This window comes from Carlito syrichta, unplaced genomic scaffold (assembly GCF_000164805.1).
Source record: "Carlito syrichta isolate Samal-C Ts95f unplaced genomic scaffold, Tarsius_syrichta-2.0.1 Scaffold305248, whole genome shotgun sequence".
Lineage (NCBI taxonomy): Eukaryota > Metazoa > Chordata > Mammalia > Primates > Tarsiidae > Carlito > Carlito syrichta.
Window position 1 is genome coordinate 332415 of NW_007249344.1, and position 20085 is coordinate 352499.

General features: G+C 39.7%; 1 protein-coding gene across 2 annotated transcripts in view; it reads right to left on the bottom strand.

The window, feature by feature from the left end:
- The window catches only part of PPARG (peroxisome proliferator activated receptor gamma), a 155535-nt gene that overhangs the window by 43117 nt on the left and 92333 nt on the right, over positions 1-20085 (bottom strand). For both annotated transcript variants that reach the window (XM_008061423.1, XM_008061422.2), the window contains 3 exons: positions 12442-12669; positions 10920-11089; positions 1670-1808 (listed from right to left, as the gene is read on the bottom strand). In XM_008061423.1, the coding sequence (XP_008059614.1) occupies positions 1670-1808; positions 10920-11089; positions 12442-12661 (529 nt within the window). In that variant the 5' untranslated portion in view covers positions 12662-12669. The remainder of the gene's footprint in view (positions 1-1669; positions 1809-10919; positions 11090-12441; positions 12670-20085) is intronic.

Genomic DNA, 20085 nt, shown 5'->3' on the forward strand with positions numbered 1-20085 from the left:
AAAAAAAAAAATTAGCCGAGCATGGTGGTGCATGCCTATAGTTCCAGCTACTTGGAAGGCTGAGGTGGAAGGAGCACCTGAGCCCAGCAAGTTGAGGCTGTGGTGGTCATGAGTGTGCCAGTGCACTCCAGCCTGGGCAATAGAGTGAGACTTCTACTCAAAAGAAAGAAAGAAAGAAAGAAAGAAACTGACCCAAATTAGTGATTCACATATAATTTTGTAAATTCTTTTTTAAAAGAGTAGGGTATCAACCAATTAGTGAGTCCCAAATATTTTGATGGTTTTCACTGACCATCTGCATGATAAAACAAAAATTTAATTTTCTCAGATGTTTTAGAGTCCATATAGATGAAGACTGACTTCAGAGATTATCTTCTTGTCAGATCAGTTTTGAGAGAGATGAAGGCAAAAGAAAAAAAAAATACAATATCCAATGAAATGAAACTTCAAATTTAATTTGATCCTTTTGGTATTTTTTATTTCTTGAGCCCATTGAAAAGAACTGTCAAATACTCGACACATATAATACTTCAAGTTATATCTAAAATTTGGTTTGTGAGCTAGTCAGTCAATGAGAAGCAAGTGGTGATGAAGAATTATTTCTTCAAACAGGCCTATCTTCCATGATTTACTGAGCTAATTTACAGTTCATGAAAACATTGGTCTTCTCATGTCCTCTACTTTTTCCCTTAAGTTGATACCCAAGGTCATAAGCTTGATCTTAGATATAGGTTTTAAAGGCAGAAAGTTTTATTCTCTATGGCATTGACATTTTGTGGAAGTTTAAAGTATTTGGTTTATCCTCTCCATAACTGTACGTTTCTTGAAGTCAAAGATTGTACGATATTCATCTTTGCATAGTAATGAGAAAAAAAAGTAAATAAATCTAAATTCTCATATGCCACTTTTTTTTTTTCCCACACCCTCTGTCCCACAGCTGAATCTGGGTAGGAGGTCATATGCCACTTAAAAGGCCCATATCCAGAAATCTTCCAGATTTTCAGACATTTACAGTTGAACTGGCTGCATGTGGTGGCTCACGCCTGTAATCCCAGCACTTTGGGAGGCGGAGGCAAGAGGACTGTATGAGCCCAGGGGTTCAAGACCAGCCTGGGCAACTTGGCAAAACTTCATCTTTACAGTAAATCAAAAAGTTAGCTGGGTGTGGTAATATGTGTCTGTAGTTCCAGTTACTTGGAAGGCTGAGGCAGAGGGATCACCTGAGCCCAGCAGGTCAAGGCTGCAGTGGCTATGATCATGCTACTGCACTCCAGCCTGGGTGATAAAGTGAGACTGACTCAAAACAAAACAAAACAAAACAAAACTACTGATACACATAAGTAAAATTTAATTCTGTGTTTAATGCTACTAAAGCAACATAAACATGAATCACAATTATTGTCACATTTGTTTCAAAACATTAGTTTTTTCTATCATCTCCCAGATTTTTAAGTCTCTTCTTCCATCATGGTAGATGCCCAATCACAGAGAGGATTCTGTACTAACAGCTTACAAACGCTGGCCTAAATTAGAAATGTTTTATCAACATGGAATATTCGAAATTCTGGCATTTTGTGGAAAAACCATACACATTTTCAGCAATGACCCTAGTGTCCACTGGTAGCTATAATGAGAACAATGAAGTATATAGTAGTAAGTGTTCACTTACCATTATGAGACATCCCCACTGCAAGGCATTTCTGAAATCGACAGTACTGACATTTATTTCTACTTTTTTTGTGGATTCGACAGTTAAGATCACACCTATCATAAATAAGCTTCAATCTGATTGTCCTCCGGAAGAAACCCTGCAAAGGCATACAGGAAAAAGGAAACAAATTTTAAGTCTTCATGACACATGAATGCAATGACTTATAGCTAAAGGTGTACTGGCCTGGGTGTCAGAAAAAGTAGGTTTTTGACACAGTTCTCTCACTGGAGACTTTAGACAAGTCACTTAACCTCTCTGGAGCTCAGGATAAAAAACCAGAGGATCTCCAGGTCCTTTTTTTAGCTCCAAGACAGTGACCACATCCAACTGACATCTTTCATTGTATCTTGGCTCTACATTTGGTTTTTAGCATGCTCTAAGAAGTTATCTGGATTTAATGTAATGCAAATAAAACATCATGTAATCAGTTCAGTCTCTCTGCAAATCATTCCAACAGCATGCCCAGCCTTAATATAATTGTGCTAAGCAGTTTGGCAAAGTTATAATCATTTCATTCTAAAATATGATCAGGGCCAATAAAAATCCACATGTGGATAATTTTTTTGGAACTCTCTCTGTTGCATAATTTCCTGCAGCATCCATTTCATTTATTTATGTTGTTGAAAGAGTGCGCCATAATTGTTGTAGCTTACAAACAGAAAGAGATAATAGAAAATAACGTGAGAATAAGATAAATCCTCAGAAAATCTACTGCTATCTCAATATGTCAATTTGAGGCTAGTTGAATATTCTGCTATATCTTTTAGAAAATACTGAAAAATCTAATCAGAGATGTTTCCTAATTCCATTTTTCTGGGTTCATCATATACCTTTTAATTTGTATTCTGTTCATCTTCATGAAACTCAATTGTTTCAAATTTATCTGGCCCTGTTTGGTACAAAACACACTGAAGTAGCATTGGTTCTACCACTGGAATACATCTTTATTTTCTCTAGATTTCTATCTTAAGCTCTAGATGAATATGTTCTGCTTACATGACATCTCCACTTGGATAACTAATAGCCATCTGTAATCCAGCATGTCCCAAAACAAAGTCCTGACCTTCCCCTACAAACTCACTTCACTTGCAGCTTCGTCCATCTTAGCTGATGGACCTCCATCTTCCCAGTTTCTCAAGTCAAAATCCTTGAAGTCTCTCTTGACCTCTTTCTTTCTCTCATGTGGAAAGTGTTTTTTTTCTAAATATATACTTGCCTACTTCCCTCTCTGCTTGTTGATATATGCTTGCTGATAATATATTTTGAACTTATATCTTGACCTAAAACAGGGAGAATCCTACAGGGTCTAAACTGGGAATTTTTTCCTCCAAAAAGAATTTGCAGATGCTTCTGCTGTAAGTCAGAGATGCTACTGACTTATGACTTCTTCAGATACCCTTGAGCATCCTGGCTTAATCCAGAAGACCTAGACTCAGCTCCTCCTCACTGATGGCTCAGAAAATTGCTATAGGCATGTGCCTTTGGGGCAAGCTGCAATGTAGTACCTCTCTGGGCATCTGACATGAGGAAAACCCTGCCCCTCTAAGTGTGCCTACAGTTTACAACTCAGGATCTAGAATTTGTTTGTTTTGTTTCACTGATGTTGTTTTGGAGAGTTTTCCCTATATCTTGTGAGATCAGAAATTTCTTAAAGAATATATCCTATGTAGAATAATCTGCTAACAGTTGTAGCCTCTTTAATTCTCAAAGGGCTCTGAGGACCTTTAGATATTAAAAACATATTTTTTCATGGATTAATTGTTGGGAGCCAGCCTTGGAGGCCCGCCTGATTGACAAAGTCCAGGTGCGCTGAAGACCCCTGGGTGCAAAGCGAGCCCAGGAAGCTGAGGCCCTTCTGTCTTCCACCTTTGCTGTTTGGTACGGCCGAAGAATTCTGTGCAGTCATGGAAGAAGAAAATGGCATGTTTACATGAAGTACTTACAGCTAACCTGAGAATGTCATGGTTCATTTTTCCATTTCCCATTATGCCACTTGGCCTTTTCTAACATATGCAGGGGTTAAACTCTGAAGCACATCAAGAATGCTTTCTTTCACTTGGTTATAAGTTACTAGATATTGTTTGAGTAAAAATGATATAAGTATATTCACTCCTTATTTGATTTAGAATTTTGTAGTTTAGTGTTTAGACATAAGGTTTTTTAGAAGCACAAGTTAATAGTAAGTTCATTATGAATCCATTATAAGTTCTAACACTTATCTAGGAGTTATGTAGGTGATTTATAACACTTTTTTCACAGATTTAGGATGAAGATTAATCGTTAAGGTTTTTACTTATTCAATAGTTAAAATTCTAAGTTAACGTTTATAGAGTGAGTTTTCATTGAATTCATAATATACTAATTGGATACTTTTATAATAAATTAACTAAATACAGAAAGCAACCTTGGAAGCCTGGGAAACATCACTAAAAGCTTCTTTTGAGTTTTCTTTAGAAATAAACACTGCAGGATAAAAGTAACGAAGACACCTGGACAAGAAAGGCAATTACGAAGCTTGGAAGGTCATAGAAGCCTCAGAGAAAAAAAACTCCTGCTACATGGAGAAATGTGCACTTGGAAACTTTCTTGAGACATTTCAAGGACTATAATTCGGGACTTTGGACTAAAACTATCATTTTTGGCTTTAAGAAAAAGACTTATTGACTGAAAGCAGATAGTGTTCTTGGTCTACAAAAGTAGACTATATTGCATGGTATGGTAAGTTGTATTTACTTGTGTCTTTAGTAAGTCTACGGTCTTAGAATCATCTTAGATAGTGTTTGTTATTAAGACCCTAGATGGTGATAACTTTTACAGGATATGTAAGTGAAGGAATTTTCTTTGTCTTGCCCCTTTATGAATGGTATAAAAGTTTTCTGTGGACTAACATTTAATGTCATCTGTTCAGCAAGCAGGTGTCCGAGTATATTATTTTCGTCTTTCGCCTATTTGTCTCTCCTTCAGGAAACCCCAGAGGCAGAGGCAGGACCCCCGCAATTAATAAACGGTGAATGTATAAAACTATTATTACTGATAAGTGTTGGTGAGAAATTTTGATTTTTTTTCTATTGTGATCATATATATTTTATGATATCCTTTGAATTCTTTTTTGATTTTCACTTTTTAAAACTAATATTAGTGTCTGACAATGCTTCTTGGCTAGCTGACTATCAGAGGGCTCACAGAGTCCTCAGTTATTTGGCATGGCTAAGGGAAGAAAGCTTTCTATAAGAGAATTATGTTATTTAAGTCTGACCCTTAAATGTAAATTTGCGATGGACTAATCTGATGCTTTTCAAAAGTACTCCACATTCTTTTTGTGATAATCCAAGGTCTTTTGATATTAGAGGATAATCATTCTGAATATCATTTATATACTGTATATATGCGTAAGATCTTGAACCTAATATAAAGACCCCAGCACACACCTTGGAACTTGCTTTTACTTTTTTTTTTTTTGAGTTGAAGTCACACTCTGTTGCCCAGACTGGAGTGCAGTGGCCGCTCCCAGCCACTGCAGCCTTGACCTGCTGGGCTCTGGTGATCCTTCCACCTCAGCCTTCCAAGTAGCCAGAATTACAAGCATGCACTACCATGCCTGGCTGATTTTTTTTTTTTATTGTAGAGATGAGGTCTCACTGCTCAGGCAGGTCTCAAACCCACGGGCTCAGGCAATCCACTCACCTCAGCCTCCCAAAGGCGTGGGATTACAGGCTGAGCCACCGAGCCTGGCTTGTTTTTACTTTTTTAAAAAAAACTGAGTTCAAGATAACCGATTGTTTTCTTGTCATTTGTTTTTTGTTTTTTTGTCTTTTCGTTTTTCTTTTTGAGTTGGAGTCTTACTCTGTCACCCAGGCTGGAGCACACTGGCACACTCACAGCCACCCCAGCATCGACCTGCTGGGCTCCAGCGATCCTTTCACCTCAAGTAGCTGGAACTATCACACCCAGCTAATTTTTGATTTATTGTAGAGATGAGGTCTCACCAAGTTGCCTGAGCTGGTCTTGAACTCGCAGACTCAGGCAATCCACTTGCCTCGGTATCCCAAAGTGTTGGGATTACAGGCTGAGCCACGGAGCCCAGCCATAACAGTGCATTTTCAGCAACTTACTCTTCTGATTATCATGAAGTCTGTGAGTTGTTATAATAGAGATGCATGCCTTGTCACTATTTCAGAAAATTGATTTATTCTGAAATCTTCACATTAGTCTGTGAGAGGGTGATTCCTATCTTTTTGTTTTTATAGGATAGAAACTTTATTTATTTATTTATTTTTTGGTCAAGTATGGTGGTTCTCACCTGTAATCCTAGTGCTTTGAGAGGCTGAGGTGGGAGGAATGCTTGAGCCTAGGAGTTTGAGACCAGCCTAGGGAACATAGTAAGACCTTATCCCTACAAAAAATAAAATAAATTAGCCAACTGTCCCAGCTAGTCCCCTGTAGTACCAGCTACTTGGGAGGCTGGGACAGAAGAATGGCCCGAGTTTAGGAGGTTGAGGCTGCAGTGAGCTGTGATTGTGCCACTGCATTCCAGATTGGGTGACAGAGTGAGAATCCGACTCAAAAAAATATTTTTTTTCCCCTCCAACTTCTTAAATATTTTATTTTTAACAAAACTTCAGGGGTAATGAGACTGAAGAAGAGTACTGTTAAGTTTACAGTGAAATTAAAAGTCCCATTATGGGCTGGCATTCAGCTTTCCCATGAAGTGGTCTGGCCCATGGAAGCTGAATCACTGAGCTACCACTGGCAGGCGGAATAAATTTAAAATCATTCCTGAGGTAGGGTCCTATGTACAAGTACAAAAGTAGACTATATTGCATGGTATTGTAAGTTGTATTTACTTGTGTCTTTAGTAAGTCTACGGTCTTAGAATCATCTTTCACTAAAGGTACAAAAAATAGGGTGAAACCCACTGAAGAAAAAAAAGAGTCCAATTTATAAGCAGTAAATAAACGATAGCTTTGCAAGCTCTAAATATATATAGATATGTCATTCTGTTGCTAAAGGCTTTATTTTACATAAGTTTGCAATATTAACACACACAAAAATCTGTCACTATTCCACTTTAATCCAAACCCATTCTATTTATTCCCATCTGTTTGACTGAATTTTGGCAAGAATCACTAATATAAACCTGTTCCATTTGCACTGTAAAATTCTTTAAGAAGACCTACAACAGCTGCCTTATGTAACACAACTATTATTTTCAATCCACAAATTAGCCTGAAGCTTTAGGGTCAACTGCATTTTAATTATGGGTATCACTCACATTCTACTGAAATGGCTAACATTAAACTGGCAAATCACCTTTCAGAAAGTACATACAGATGAGTTGAACACATTTGCTAATTTCATTTTCTTGGTTTTTCATTGAGCATTGCTGATCAGTGAAGGAGATGACTCTGACTCAAATACTAGTCTAAAGTAGCTGTATTCAGAAAGTAGCAGCGATTTAGTTTAACTCCAAAGTAGCAAAAATGAGTACTCATAGTTCTTCAGTTTCAATGCCTCATAACAGTGGTTCTGAAACTTTCTGGTCTCAGGACATCTCTACTCTATTAAAAATTATTGTCCATTCCCCAAAAGGTTTTGCTTATGTGGGCTACCTCTGCTGATATTTAATCACACTAGAAATTAAAACTGAGAAATTATTATGTACTAGAACATATCAGCAAACATCCCATTAGCCACCATATCTATGTCATTATTCCATGTCACATAGCTTCTAGAAAACTCCACTTATATTCCTGAGAGAATGAGAGTAAAAAAGGTAAATAATAAAATTATTATTATTAAAATGGTTTCAATTTCTTGATGCCTTGAAAGGGCGTTAGGGACCCCTAAGGGTCCCTGGACCACACTGAGAACTGCTGATTTATAACTGGAGAAGCCAAATTGTATTGTTTCATTAACTTTTATTTTTACCTCTAAAATTTGTAGATGTCTGTTTTCCCTTTTTAGGTGTGCATAACTTTCTTTTAGTCTAGGAATTCCTGCATTTTAGTCTAGGAATTCTGTAATTCCCATTTTGGATGTTTTGCAAACTACTGCAGAATAGTATACAATACTCTTAGTTTTCTTTTATTTCTTTTTAAATCTTTGGTAGGTTTAGGACTCTCTTATAGTCTTCAGGTTTTATTCAGTGTTTATTCTCTATCTCTGCCTTCTACTGCCTCTAATCCTAACTTGAAGCCACTTGTATTTTCTCCTCTCTCTCTAATGTTCTTTTTGCTACTTTTCTTCCTTGCTTGCGTCTATCTTCTACATTTTAGTGCCCTCAGAACTTAGATTTATCAATGTAACCAACTGCTGACAATGCTTCTTTGAATTTTCAGCTGTTCTCAGTATTGTTAACTTTCCACAAATATATGACTAATAGGATTATGGTAAATGTTCTAGTTTTCTAAGTGCTTTACCAGCCCATAAAAAACCAATAACTTATTGTGGACACTTAATCAATCATGCTATCATTTTTATTAAATGTACATTATCAACATGACCAAAACCAAATAATTTCTTCAGATAAATATACCTCAGAATGGGTTTTAATGTTTTAAGGCACAGCATCTCGTGCCAGGAGTATTTCAAGGAGTCATTTTGAAATTATAGAACTTAGAGATGAATAAGACCTTGAGTAGCCCATCTAACCAAGTCTGTGGGTTACAGTGTGTACGTGACTGGTTGGTGACTTTGGCAAGTGGCGAAGCTGACTACTAGAGTTTGACATTTTCATTAGATTAGGTTGCCATTGGAGCAATAAACTATAAACAACTCAAAAGGGACTTTAGAGATCAACTTATTCAAGTCCATTTTAATTAATTAATTAATTAATTTCTTGAGTCGGAGTCTCACAGCCATCCCACGGCCATCCCAGTCGACCTACTGGGCTCCAGTGGTCTTTCTACCTCAGCTTTCCAAGTAGCCGGAACTACAGGGGCAGGCTACCACGCCTGGCTCATTTTTTAATTTATTGTAGAGACACCATGTCTCACCAAGTTGCCTGAGCTGGTCTCAAACCGTGGGCTCAGGCAATCCACTTGCCTCGGTCTCCCAAAGTGCTGGGATTGCAGGCTGAGCCACTGAGCCCGGCCTAATTTTTTGATTTCTTGTAGAGACAAGGTCTCTATGTTGCCCAGGCTTGTCTTGAAGCCCTGGGCTCAGGCAATCCTCTCACCTCCACCTCTCAAAGTGCTGAGATTAGAAGCGTGAGCTACTGCGACTGGCTCATCATTTTATAAATGAGAAAACTTAGGTAGAATATGGTTAAATAATGAGGTCTGCAAAAGTACAATACGATATCTGGTGCACAGTAAGAATTCAATAAAAATCAGTTAATCACTTTCCTATTTGGCCCATCATCCACAATTAGGAACCCAGATGTGACAACTCTCCCCTAACTACTATTCTGTATCTTCGTTCTGAATAAAAAGCACAACTGAGACAGGGCTTATTTTATAAGGTAACTATTTATGAACAATTTATTTGTGCCCTGGAGTATACATTGAATGATATTTTATTCATTAAGTATATTAAAATTGTTTTAAAGACTGCATATCAAAATATGAGTAGGCCAGGCGCGGTGGCTCAAGCCTGTAAATCCCAGCACTTAGGGAGGCCAAGGCAAGAGAATTGTCTGAGCCTGTGGGTTTGAGAGCCACCCGGCAACTTGATGAGACCTTGTCTCTACAGTAAATCAAAGATTAGCTGGGCGTGGTAGTGCGTGCCTGTAGTTCTGGCTACTTGGAAGGCTGAAGTGGAAGGATCACTGGAGCCTGGGAGGTCGACGTTGGGGTGGCCATGAGCATGCATGCCATTGCACTCCAGCCTGGGCGAAGGAGTGAGATTCCAACTAAAAAAAAAAAAATGAATGAGTTTCACATTTTCTTTTCTTTTCTTTTTTTTTTTTTTGAGTCAGAGTCTTACTGTTGTTCAGGCTGGAGTGCTATGGCACGCTCACGGCCACCCCAGCATTGACCAGGTGGGCTTCATGATCCTCCCACCTCAGTCATCCAAGGAGCCGGCACTACAGGTGTATGCTACCACGCCCGGCTAATTTTTTTGTGATTTATTGTAGAGATGTGTTCTCATCAAGTTGCTGGGGCTGTTCTCCAACCCCTGGGCTCAGGTAGTTCTCTCACCTCGGCCTCCCAAAATCCTGAGATTACAGGCTGAGCCACGGCGCCCGGCCCACATTTTCTTATAATTAAGCATCATATTGCTAGACGGTATCTGAATTTTCCCAAATACCCGTTTTCACAAAGGAAGGGAGCAATGAGAAATAGCATCTCTTTTCCAAAATTGTTATCTCTACTTGCCTGTCATAATATTTGGCTCAAATCAATGCTAGAATAAGGATATGCAGAACACTGGTTTGGGTGTCAACACAACATAGTCTAACAAAAAGACATAGTCCAGCCCTAGCTCAGCCATTAAAGGATGACCCCGGGCAAGTCTAGCTAATCTGTAATTTTTACATCTGTGGCCATAAATAAGCTCAACCTAATAGGACTGCTCCAAGGTTCCAATGACACACAAACATAAATAGTCTGCCAAACTTTACATAAATAAAATATTACATGGTATAGTGAAAAAAATTAGAGAATTCAGGAAACCTGAGTCTTAGTGCTGGCTCATCGCTGTCTTGCCATGACACCTTGGAGAAGTCACCTTTCTGGAAAAATCTACAAGTTGCAAGGATTAAATTAGATCAGTGTCTCAAAGAATGAATTTGGAAAAAAGGAAATAGGGCAAAGAAGTTTTGCTTTTATTCATTTTCTTAGGTTTTCAAATACCGTGAGGATTTTTTTGATGTTTATCTCAATTCTTTTTTTTTTTTCTTTTTGAGTCGGAGTCTCACTCTGTCGCCCAGACTGGAGTGCAGTGGCCGCTCCCAGCCACCGCAGCCTCGACCTGCTGGGCTCCGGCGATCCTTCCGCCTCAGCCTTCCAAGTAGCTGGAACGACAGGTGCGCGCTACCACGCTCGGCTAATTTTTTGATTTATTGTAGAGATGAGGTCTCGCCTGCCCAGGCGGGTCTCGAACCCGCGGGCTCAGGCAATCCACTCACCTCAACCTCCCAAAGGCACAGGTTACAGGTTGAGCCACCGAGCCCGGCTCAATTCTTTTTTTAATGTGTTTGCAATAGGGAATGAAATAACAGGTAAACATTTTCAATATATTCTTTGAAGAATTTTTTTTTTTTTACCTTGCATCCTTCGCAAGCATGAACTCCATAGTGGAACCCGGAAGCTTTATCACCACAGACCCGGCATTCAATTGCCATGAGGGAGTTGGAAGGTTCTTCATGAGACTTATTGTAAAGCTGAGTCTTCTCAGAATAATAAGGTGGGGATGCAGGCTCCACTTTGATTGCACCTGGGTATTGAAAAACGTGAGAGGATGATTACCACATGAAAAGCAATACTAAAAAGGCAACGAGGCAGGTCACCATTGTGCATCTTTGTGCCACACTTGTATGACTTCAACGGAGAAGCACAATGGAATTAAGGCAAGAAAAAGTGGGCTTTGTAATCACAGGCAAGTCACAATAGCTCTGAGGCTCACCTGTAAAAATAAAATGGTAATGAGAATTAAGTCTCTGAATCTATAACCCCTCAAAATCCTGCAATAATATAGATCTAACAGACAGTATAGAGGGCCTGAGACAACGCAGCTTATTTTGCTAGAAAACATCCTATATTTGGCATTCATCACAACATTAAATTATACATTTTACTTAAATGTTGCTTTTAAGAAGTATCATTAAACTACTCTTGCAAAAGAACCATGGATGTAACATTGCTGTGAAAGGTTGTGGTATGCTCAGCTTGCAGGTACATGAAAAGTAAGAGGTCAGCATCACTGTTGAGTAAAAAGAATGGGTTTGTAAAATAATTTTTTGACAGAAGGTGGGAGAACTCATGGAAAGTAAGCACTGCCTTTTACTGGTTGTTTTCAGGCCTATTAAGGTTCCATATTAGGTTCTAACTGAACACCGTGCAGATAAATATAACCAAGTATGTTATTTATCTAAAAGAAAAAAAACCCCTAGAAACAGGAAGTTCTTACTTATTGTCAAGTTATAGTTGCGGCTTTGGAAAACTAGCATGTCAGCCCACACAAGATAAAAATCAAGGAAACAGCCTCACAAAAATACATTTTATCTTGAAAAGTACAGTTCTAGTTTCTCTTGAGTTTGATGTTGAAGTTAATTTAGTTAATTACATGAAGATTGATCAATATGCTATAATGTTAAAATATAAATTTGTGCTGAAAAATAGGTTTCAGTATAAATTTCTCAAATGACAGAATAGAAAAAAATAGACCACAGTAATAGTAATTTAGTGATAGTAAGTTATATAAGATAATTTGGAACTGCTACTTATTAATTTACAACGGGCCAAAATAATTCAAAGTTTGGAGGATGGACTGTTAGCCTGACATAGGCAATGTAATCATGCCAGTATATGCATCTAAGAAAGAAGCAAGTAAGAAAAGAAAGAATGGTAGAAGGTAGGAAGGAGAGGGAAAAAGAAAAGATTGACTTGGGGCATCACCTTCCCTTTTGGCATATCATAGATACCTAATATTTCATGAATAAATAAATGAATAAATGAATGGTGAACGCCTTTTCTATTAAATTCTAGTCTCTGGAGCATTGTTTATTCCAGGGTTATTGAGAGATTACCCAATTCCAGTAATCTGAAAAGTGATAATAAAAATCGTACTTTGGTACTCTTGGAGTTTCAGATCATACTTATAATCAGCAACCACTGGGTCCGCTCTTGTGAAAGGAATGTCTTCATAATGTGGAGTAGAAATGCTGGAGAAATCAACAGTGGTAAAGGGCTTGATGTCGAAGGAGTGAGAATGGTCATCCATTACGGACAGATCCACGGAGCTGATTCCAAAGTTGGTGGGCCAAAACGGCATCTCTGTGTCAACCATGGTGATTTCTGAAAGGAAAAAAAGAACAGCGGAGAAGTTAAGTTCTAGAGAACAAAGCGGTACATAGAAAGAAAACTGAAAGAGTCTTTAATAAAGCAATCTCATCTAGGTCATCACAGTGAGAAAAGAGAACATAACCACTATCTTAAGGCTATCCAGATTGTTTTATGATAGCCTTACCTGGGTATCACAGTGGAGAACCCTATGATAGTGTAGATACTGTATGCATATAGATATTCTGTCAACAGTTCTGCTCTCATCATCTTCTACAGAAGATCATCAATCGAGTCTGTTAATGATTTCTATGATTTATTTTTTTTTAATTTTCACCTTTATTGAGGCATAATTGACAAATAATTTTTTTATACTTAAGGTGTACAACATGATATTTTAATAGACATATAAACTGTGACGTGATTACCACAACCAAGTTAATTCATCTCTACACATAGTTATGTGTGTGTGTCGAGAACACTTAAGATCTGATCTACTCTCTTAGCAAATGTTAAGTATACAATGTTAAATATACAATACAGGATTATTAACTATAGTCACCTTACTGCACAATTAAGTTCCCATCCTGCATAACTGAAACTTTGGCCCAGATCTCCCTATTTCCCCCACTCCCCCAGTCCCTGGCAACCACCATTTTACCATTTTACTCTCTGCTTCTTATGAGTTTGATTTCTTTAGATTCCACACATAAGTGAGTTCATGCAGTATTTGTCTTTCTCTGTCTGATTTCTTTTCTTTTCTTTTTTTGAGGTGGAGTCTCACTCTGTCGACCAGGCTGGAGTGCAGTGGCACATTCACGGTCACCCCAGCGTCGACTGTCTGGGCTCAGGTGATCCTTCCACTTCAGCCTTCCAAGTTGCTGGAACTACAGGTGTGTGCTACCCCGCCTGGCTAATTTTTTTGATTTATTGTAGAGATGAGGTCTTGCCAAATTGCCCAGGCTGTTCTTGAACCCTTGGGCTCAGGCAATTCCCTCGCCTTGGCCTCCCAAAGTGCGGGGATTACAGGCTTGAGCCACCGTGCCCAGCCTTGGCTTATTTTCCTTAGCATAACGTCCTCTAGGTTCATTTACATTGTTGTAAATGACAGGATTTCCTTTTCTTTAAGGGTTACATAATATTCTATTGTGTGTGTGTATATTATATTTTTAAAATCTATTCATCAGTTGACAGACATTTAGGTGGATTCTATATCTTGGCTGTTATGAATACCGCTGCAATGAACATGAGAGTGCAGATAGCTTTTTAACACACTGATCTCATTTCATTTGGATACATATACCCAGAAGTGAGACTGCTGGATCATATGGCAGTTCTGCTTTTAATTTTTTTAGGAACCTCCATTCTATTTTCCATGATGTCTGTGCCAAGTTACATTCCCATCAACAGTGTATAAGAGTTCCCTCTTATCCACATCTTCACCAAAAATTGTTATCTTTTCTGCTTTTTATTTTTTTGAGCTGGAGTCTCACTCTGTCGCCCAGGCTGGAGTACAACGGCACGCTCATGGCCACCCTAGCCTTGACCTGCTGCGCTTAGGCGATTCTTCTGCCTCAGCTTTTTTTTTTTTTGAGTTGGAGTCTCACTCCTTCACCCAGGCTGGAGTGCAGGGTATACATGCCCAGTGTCGACCTCCTGAGCTCCAGCGATCCTTCTGCCTCAGCCTTCCGCCTCAGCCTTCCAAGTAGCTGGAAGTACAGACGCATGCCACCATACCCGGCTAGTATTTTTTTTGTGATTTATTGTAGAGATGAGGTTTCACCAAGTTGCCTAGGCTGGTCTCGAACCTACGGGCTCAGGCAGTCCTCTCGCCTCAGCCTCTCAAAGTGTTGGGATTACAGGCTGAGCCACCGAGCCTGTCTTCTTCTGCTTTTGATAACAGCTATTCTAGCTGGTATGAGGTACTATCTCGTAGTAGGTTTTGATTTGTATTTTCCTGACAAAAAGTGATGTTGAGTATGTTTTTACATACCTCTTGGTCATCTATGTCTTCTTTTGAGAAATGTATATTCAGGACCTGTGCCTCTTTTTAAATTGGGTTATTTAACTCTTGTTATTGTGTTGTTTGAGTTCCTTATATATTTTGGATATTATAGCCCCTTATCAGATGTACAGTTTACAAATATTTTTCTCCCATTCTGTAGATTGTCTCCTCACTCTGTTGATTATTTCCTTTGCTGTGCAGAGCAAACTTTTTAATTTCATGCAATCTGTTGATTGTTTTTAAGGATCACAGAGTTTTAGGACAGTTTTTACTCTCTTTTTTTTTTTTTTTTTTTTTTTTGAGTTGGAGTCTCATTCTGTCGCCCAGACTGGAGTGCAGTGGCTGCTCCCGGCCTTCCAAGTAGCTGTAATTACAGGCATGCGCTACCACGCCTGGCTGATTTTTTTGATTTATTGTAGAGATGAGGTCTTGCTGCCCAGGTGGGCCTCAAACCCGCGGGCTCAGGCAATCCACTCACCTCAGCTTCCCAAAGGCGCGGGATTACAGGCTGAGCCACCGAGCCTGGCAGTTTTTACTCTCTTAAAATTAGAAACCCTAAATATTTTTCTCTTTGGAATGAAAATGTTGCTATTTCACTTGCGTTTCTAATGCTTTTGTGTAATAGAAAAGTTGGCAAATTAAATTTAGGTAAATGAAGTTATTCTTCAACAGCACTCTAAATTAACTTTATTCTTAAAGTAATGCTAATTGTTTAAAAGGAAATGTGTTTTCTGTATTGTACAAAATTACTCAAATATTTATATTTCCTGGGGACATAACTTTTCTTCTTTCTTTTTTTTCTTTTTCTGAGTTGGAGTCTCACTCTGTCGCCCAGACTGGAGTGCAGTGGCTGCTCCGGCCACCGCAGCCTCGACCTGCTGGGCTCCGGCGATCCTTCCGCCTCAGCCTTCCAAGTAGCCGGAATTACAGGCACGCGCTACCACGCCCGGCTGATTTTTTTAAAATTTATTTATTGTAGAGATGAGGTCTCGCCGCCCAGGCGGGTCTCGAACCCGCGGGCTCAGGCAATCCACTCACCTCAGCCTCCCAAAGGCGCGGGATTACAGGCTGAACCACCGAGCCCTGCTCAATATAACTTTTCTTAAAGAAAAGGGAGTTCTCTCCAGATGGAGAAAAGAAAGTTTAGAGAGATATGCGAAAACATTTGATTACACCTGAGAGAACGTCAAAATCAGAATCTAGCCCAGCATTAATTTTAAGCTACCTCCAAACCAAAACCAAAACAAAACAGAGAAGGAAACAGGAAAACAATTAAAAGACAAAAGGAGAAGCACTTTAGGAGGGGGACACAGAAACATCCAGTTATCTTTTGGAGGGTGGGCCTCTTGTAGTACAGGCCTCCCCCACTAGGTAAGTGCTCTAAGAACCCATCAGCGTCCGTGAACCAATGAGTGTTGTGAGAGGCTGCCTCTGGCTTCACTGAATTTCTTTTTGGAGAGTCTTTTCAACACGTTTGCACATTTCATGACGAGTGATCAAGTAAGTGCGCCTGCCCACACCTCACTGAGTGCTCAGCAGGTTTTGACTAAAAGTGGTATGACAGCTGGGGCTGGTGGCTCATCCTGCAATTCCAGCCCTTTGGGAAGCCGAGGCGAGTGGATTGCCTGGCCCACAGGTTCGAGAGCCCATGAGGCCTCATCTCTACAATAAATCAAAAATTAGCCAGGCGTGTAGCACATGCCTATAGTTCCAGCTGCTTGGAAGGCTGAGGCGGAAGGATCGCCGGAGCCCAGCAGGTTGATACTGGGGTAGCCGTGAGGGTGCCACTGCACTCCGGCCTGGGCGTCAACAGACTCCAAGTCAAAAAAAAAAAAGTCCTCAAAGGGAAAAAGGGAAATGTTTTGTTGATGTGGAAGAGGTGAAACAAAAAATGACAGAAGCACTAAAAGGCATCAAAATTGGCACGTTCAAAAACCGTTTTGAGCAGTGGAAAAAGCTTCTTGATAGGTGGACTGTCTCACACAGAGAGTACTTTGAAGGTGACTGAAGTTTAAACATGTGAGAATAAGTACACAATTATTTATAAATAAATTCCTGTTTTGGGGGGGTCACTCCCCGTATATGGATTCTAAAGACACCAAATGACTTTCATGAATTGTCTGCCATACATGCCACATGCATTTTTCTAAATATGATTTGTCATAGTAAGTGCAACAAAACCCTGACTAGTGTTGGTTCTAAGTACTTCATGTGAACTTGTGGGCCTGTCCGAATTGGTTTACCTGAAACCACTATTTAAAGCTGTGCTGAAAAAGCAGACACTAAGTGTTTTAAATGTTAACCCTTTGGTCAAAAACACTAGTGGCGAGCTGTGCGACTTCAGGACTGTGGACACTGGAGACACAGGGATGAACTGATGATAAACCCTAGGACTCCTTAAGTCACAGGCTTCTCTGTCTTGTTTGCAGTTAAATCTCCCCTTTCCTCCTGGGCTTACAAAGAATTTGGTGTATAGTAGGTGCTCATTAAGTAGTTACTTATTAAATACCAAATAAACTAATGACTGAATGAGATGGCTGTGGAATTTTAGCAGAAGGGGCAGGAAGGAAGGAAGCACACTGGTATTTATTGAGTACTTCCCATGTACTAGAAACATCCTACCTTTTTTTCCATGTAATCTATCATCTCCACTTTACAGATATGTAAGCTAGGACTAGAGAAGTAAAGTCACTTGCTCAAGGTCCACTAGCTAGGAAGTAGAAGAGTCAAACTTAAGACTGACCCAGAAACCCTTTTCTGTCAATGCAGTATTCTCTTTACTCTCTCATTGATGAAGAGCATTTATGGAGGAAGAGCTATTCTCCCAGGGCTATCTGGGAATGGGCCTCTTGCTTTTTCTCAGTAAGTAGAGAGCTAAGAAATGTGCTCCCAAAGGCTAACTCTTACATGAGGTTAAAGATTTCAGTTGTGGTCTTCATAAGAAAAACAAAGTGCCTTGAAAATACAAATAGGGAGACTAATTCTGTGAATGTGCTTCTGTGGTTTCAAGAGGACTAGGCACCATTTGGGTTCACATGTCTGAATATCTACACAAATAAGTACCCAAACAACCTTAAATTATCTGTGTTACAGTGTAAACACTACAACTAAAAAGAAAAATGTGTCTTGATGATAGCTAAAAGGTCATACTGGGTCTCCATGACATCTAGGAAAAAGTTTGTGTTCCTAATGACAGGGACACCCATCCAACTGTATTCTTTGTTTTGATTCATCCAAACCTACCTAACCCAGGACACTTATATTGTTCATCTCCTCAGCAGGCTGAATTTTCATTTCTCTATGTATTTGTCTTAGTATAATTTACTTTCATATTAAAGCATATCTCTCATCTGGACTGTAAATTCACAAAAGTGTGTTTATTAATTATTTCTCACTATGCCTATTGTAAAGCCTTCTGCATACAAAATAAAGATTGACTAAATGAGCTATAGGTCTTGCCTCTGTATATGCCTCTGTATGAATACCAGGACATAAAAATAAGAATGCTTAGCTGGGTGTGGTGGCTCAGCCTGTAATCCCAGCACTTTGGGAGGCCAAGATGAGAGGATTACCTGAGTTCAGGGGTTTAAGACCAGCCTGGGCAACTTGGTGAGACCTCATCTCTATACTAAATCAAGAAAACTAGCCGGACAAGGTGGTGTGCACCTGTAGTTCCAGCTACTTGGAAGGCTGAGGTAGAAGGATGGCCTGAGCTCAGCAGGTCAAGGCTAAAGTGGCTGTGAGCATGCCACTGCACTCTAGCCTGGGCGACAGAGTGAGACTCTGACTCAAATAAACAAATAAATAAATAAAAATAAGAATGCAAAAATATCTGGGTTGTGGGAGAAACTGGTCACTCATAATTTTACTGGTTTAATTTTTTTGTTGTTGTTTCATTTTTAACATACAACTTGAGGGATTTTCTATCCAACAGTCATGCTTCTTAATACAGAAAGCATATCCCTAGGGGTTATCTACTGTATTGTAGAAGTTTTGGGAAACATTTTAATGTTAAAATAGCCATTTATGGGTTAAGGAATAGAATGAAAAGTTCATGTGATTTCTAAGATATAATATAAAATTTCTAGAAAAATCGCTGGGCATGGTGGCTAAAGCCTGTAATCCTAGCACTTTGGGAGGTCGAGGTGAGGGGACTGCATGAACCCATGGGTTCAAGGTCAGCTTGGGCAACTTGGCAAGACCTTATTTTTACAATAAATCAAAAAATCAGCCAGGTATGGTGGTGCATGCCTGTAGTTCCAGCTACTTGAAAGGCTGAGGTGGAAGGATCACCTGAGCCCAGCAGGTTGCAGCTGTGGTGGCTGTGAGCATGCCACTGCTCTCCAGCCAGGTGACAAAGTGAGACTCCAACTCAATAAGGAAAAAAAAGAAAAGGAGAATTATCTGTATAGTTCAGCTTTTATTCCTTTATGTTCATGCTTTCTTTCAGAAATTTTTAATAATTATCCAATCTTCAGCTGGGTGCAGTGGCTCATGCCTGTAATCCCAGCACTTTAGGAGGCAGAGGTGAGAGGATTGCCTGAGCCCCTGGGTTCAAGTCTCTACAGTAAAACAAAAAACTTGCTGGGTGTGGTGGCATGCACCTGTAGTCCCAGCTACTCTGGAGGCTGAGGTGGAAGGATCGCCTGAGGCCAGCAAGTCAAGGCTGCGAAGGCTGTGAGCATGGAGTGAGCATTGGCGTGAGACTCCAACTCAAAAAATAAAAATAAAAATAAGAAAAATAAACTGGGTCGGGTGTGGTGGCTCAAGCCTGTAATCCCAGCACTGTGGGAAGCTGAGCTGAGGAGATTGCCTAAACCCATGGGTTCGAGAACAGCCTGGGCAACTTGGCGAGACCTCATCTCTACAATAAATCCCAAAATTAGCCAGGTGAGGTAGTGCGTACCTGTAGTTCCAGCTACTTGGAAGGCTGAGGTGGAAGGATCCCCAGAGCCCAGCAGGTCAATGCTGGGGTGGCCATGAGCGTGCCACTTGCACGCCAGCCTGGGTGACGGAGTGAGACTCTAACTCAAAAACAAACAAGCAAACAAAAAATTTGTCATTGTAGTACATCTCATAGCTAAAAGGGCTTTTTGTTTATGATAATAGCCTCTTTTTAAAAAGCAGTTTTAGGTTTATATCAAAATTGAGCAGAGAGTTCCCATGTGCGCCCTCTTCTCCCCATAACACATGCAGTTTGGCCTATGACATACACCTTACACTGGTATAGTATACTTGTTACAATTGATGAGCCAATGCTGATACTCTATTACTAGCTAAAGTGCATAGTTTACATTAGGGTTCACTCTGTAATGTATATGGTTCTATGGGTTCTGACAAAGGCATAATGTCACACATCGGCCATTACGGTATCACAGAGGACAGTTTCACTGCCCTAAACATCCCCTGTGCTTTACCTATTCAGT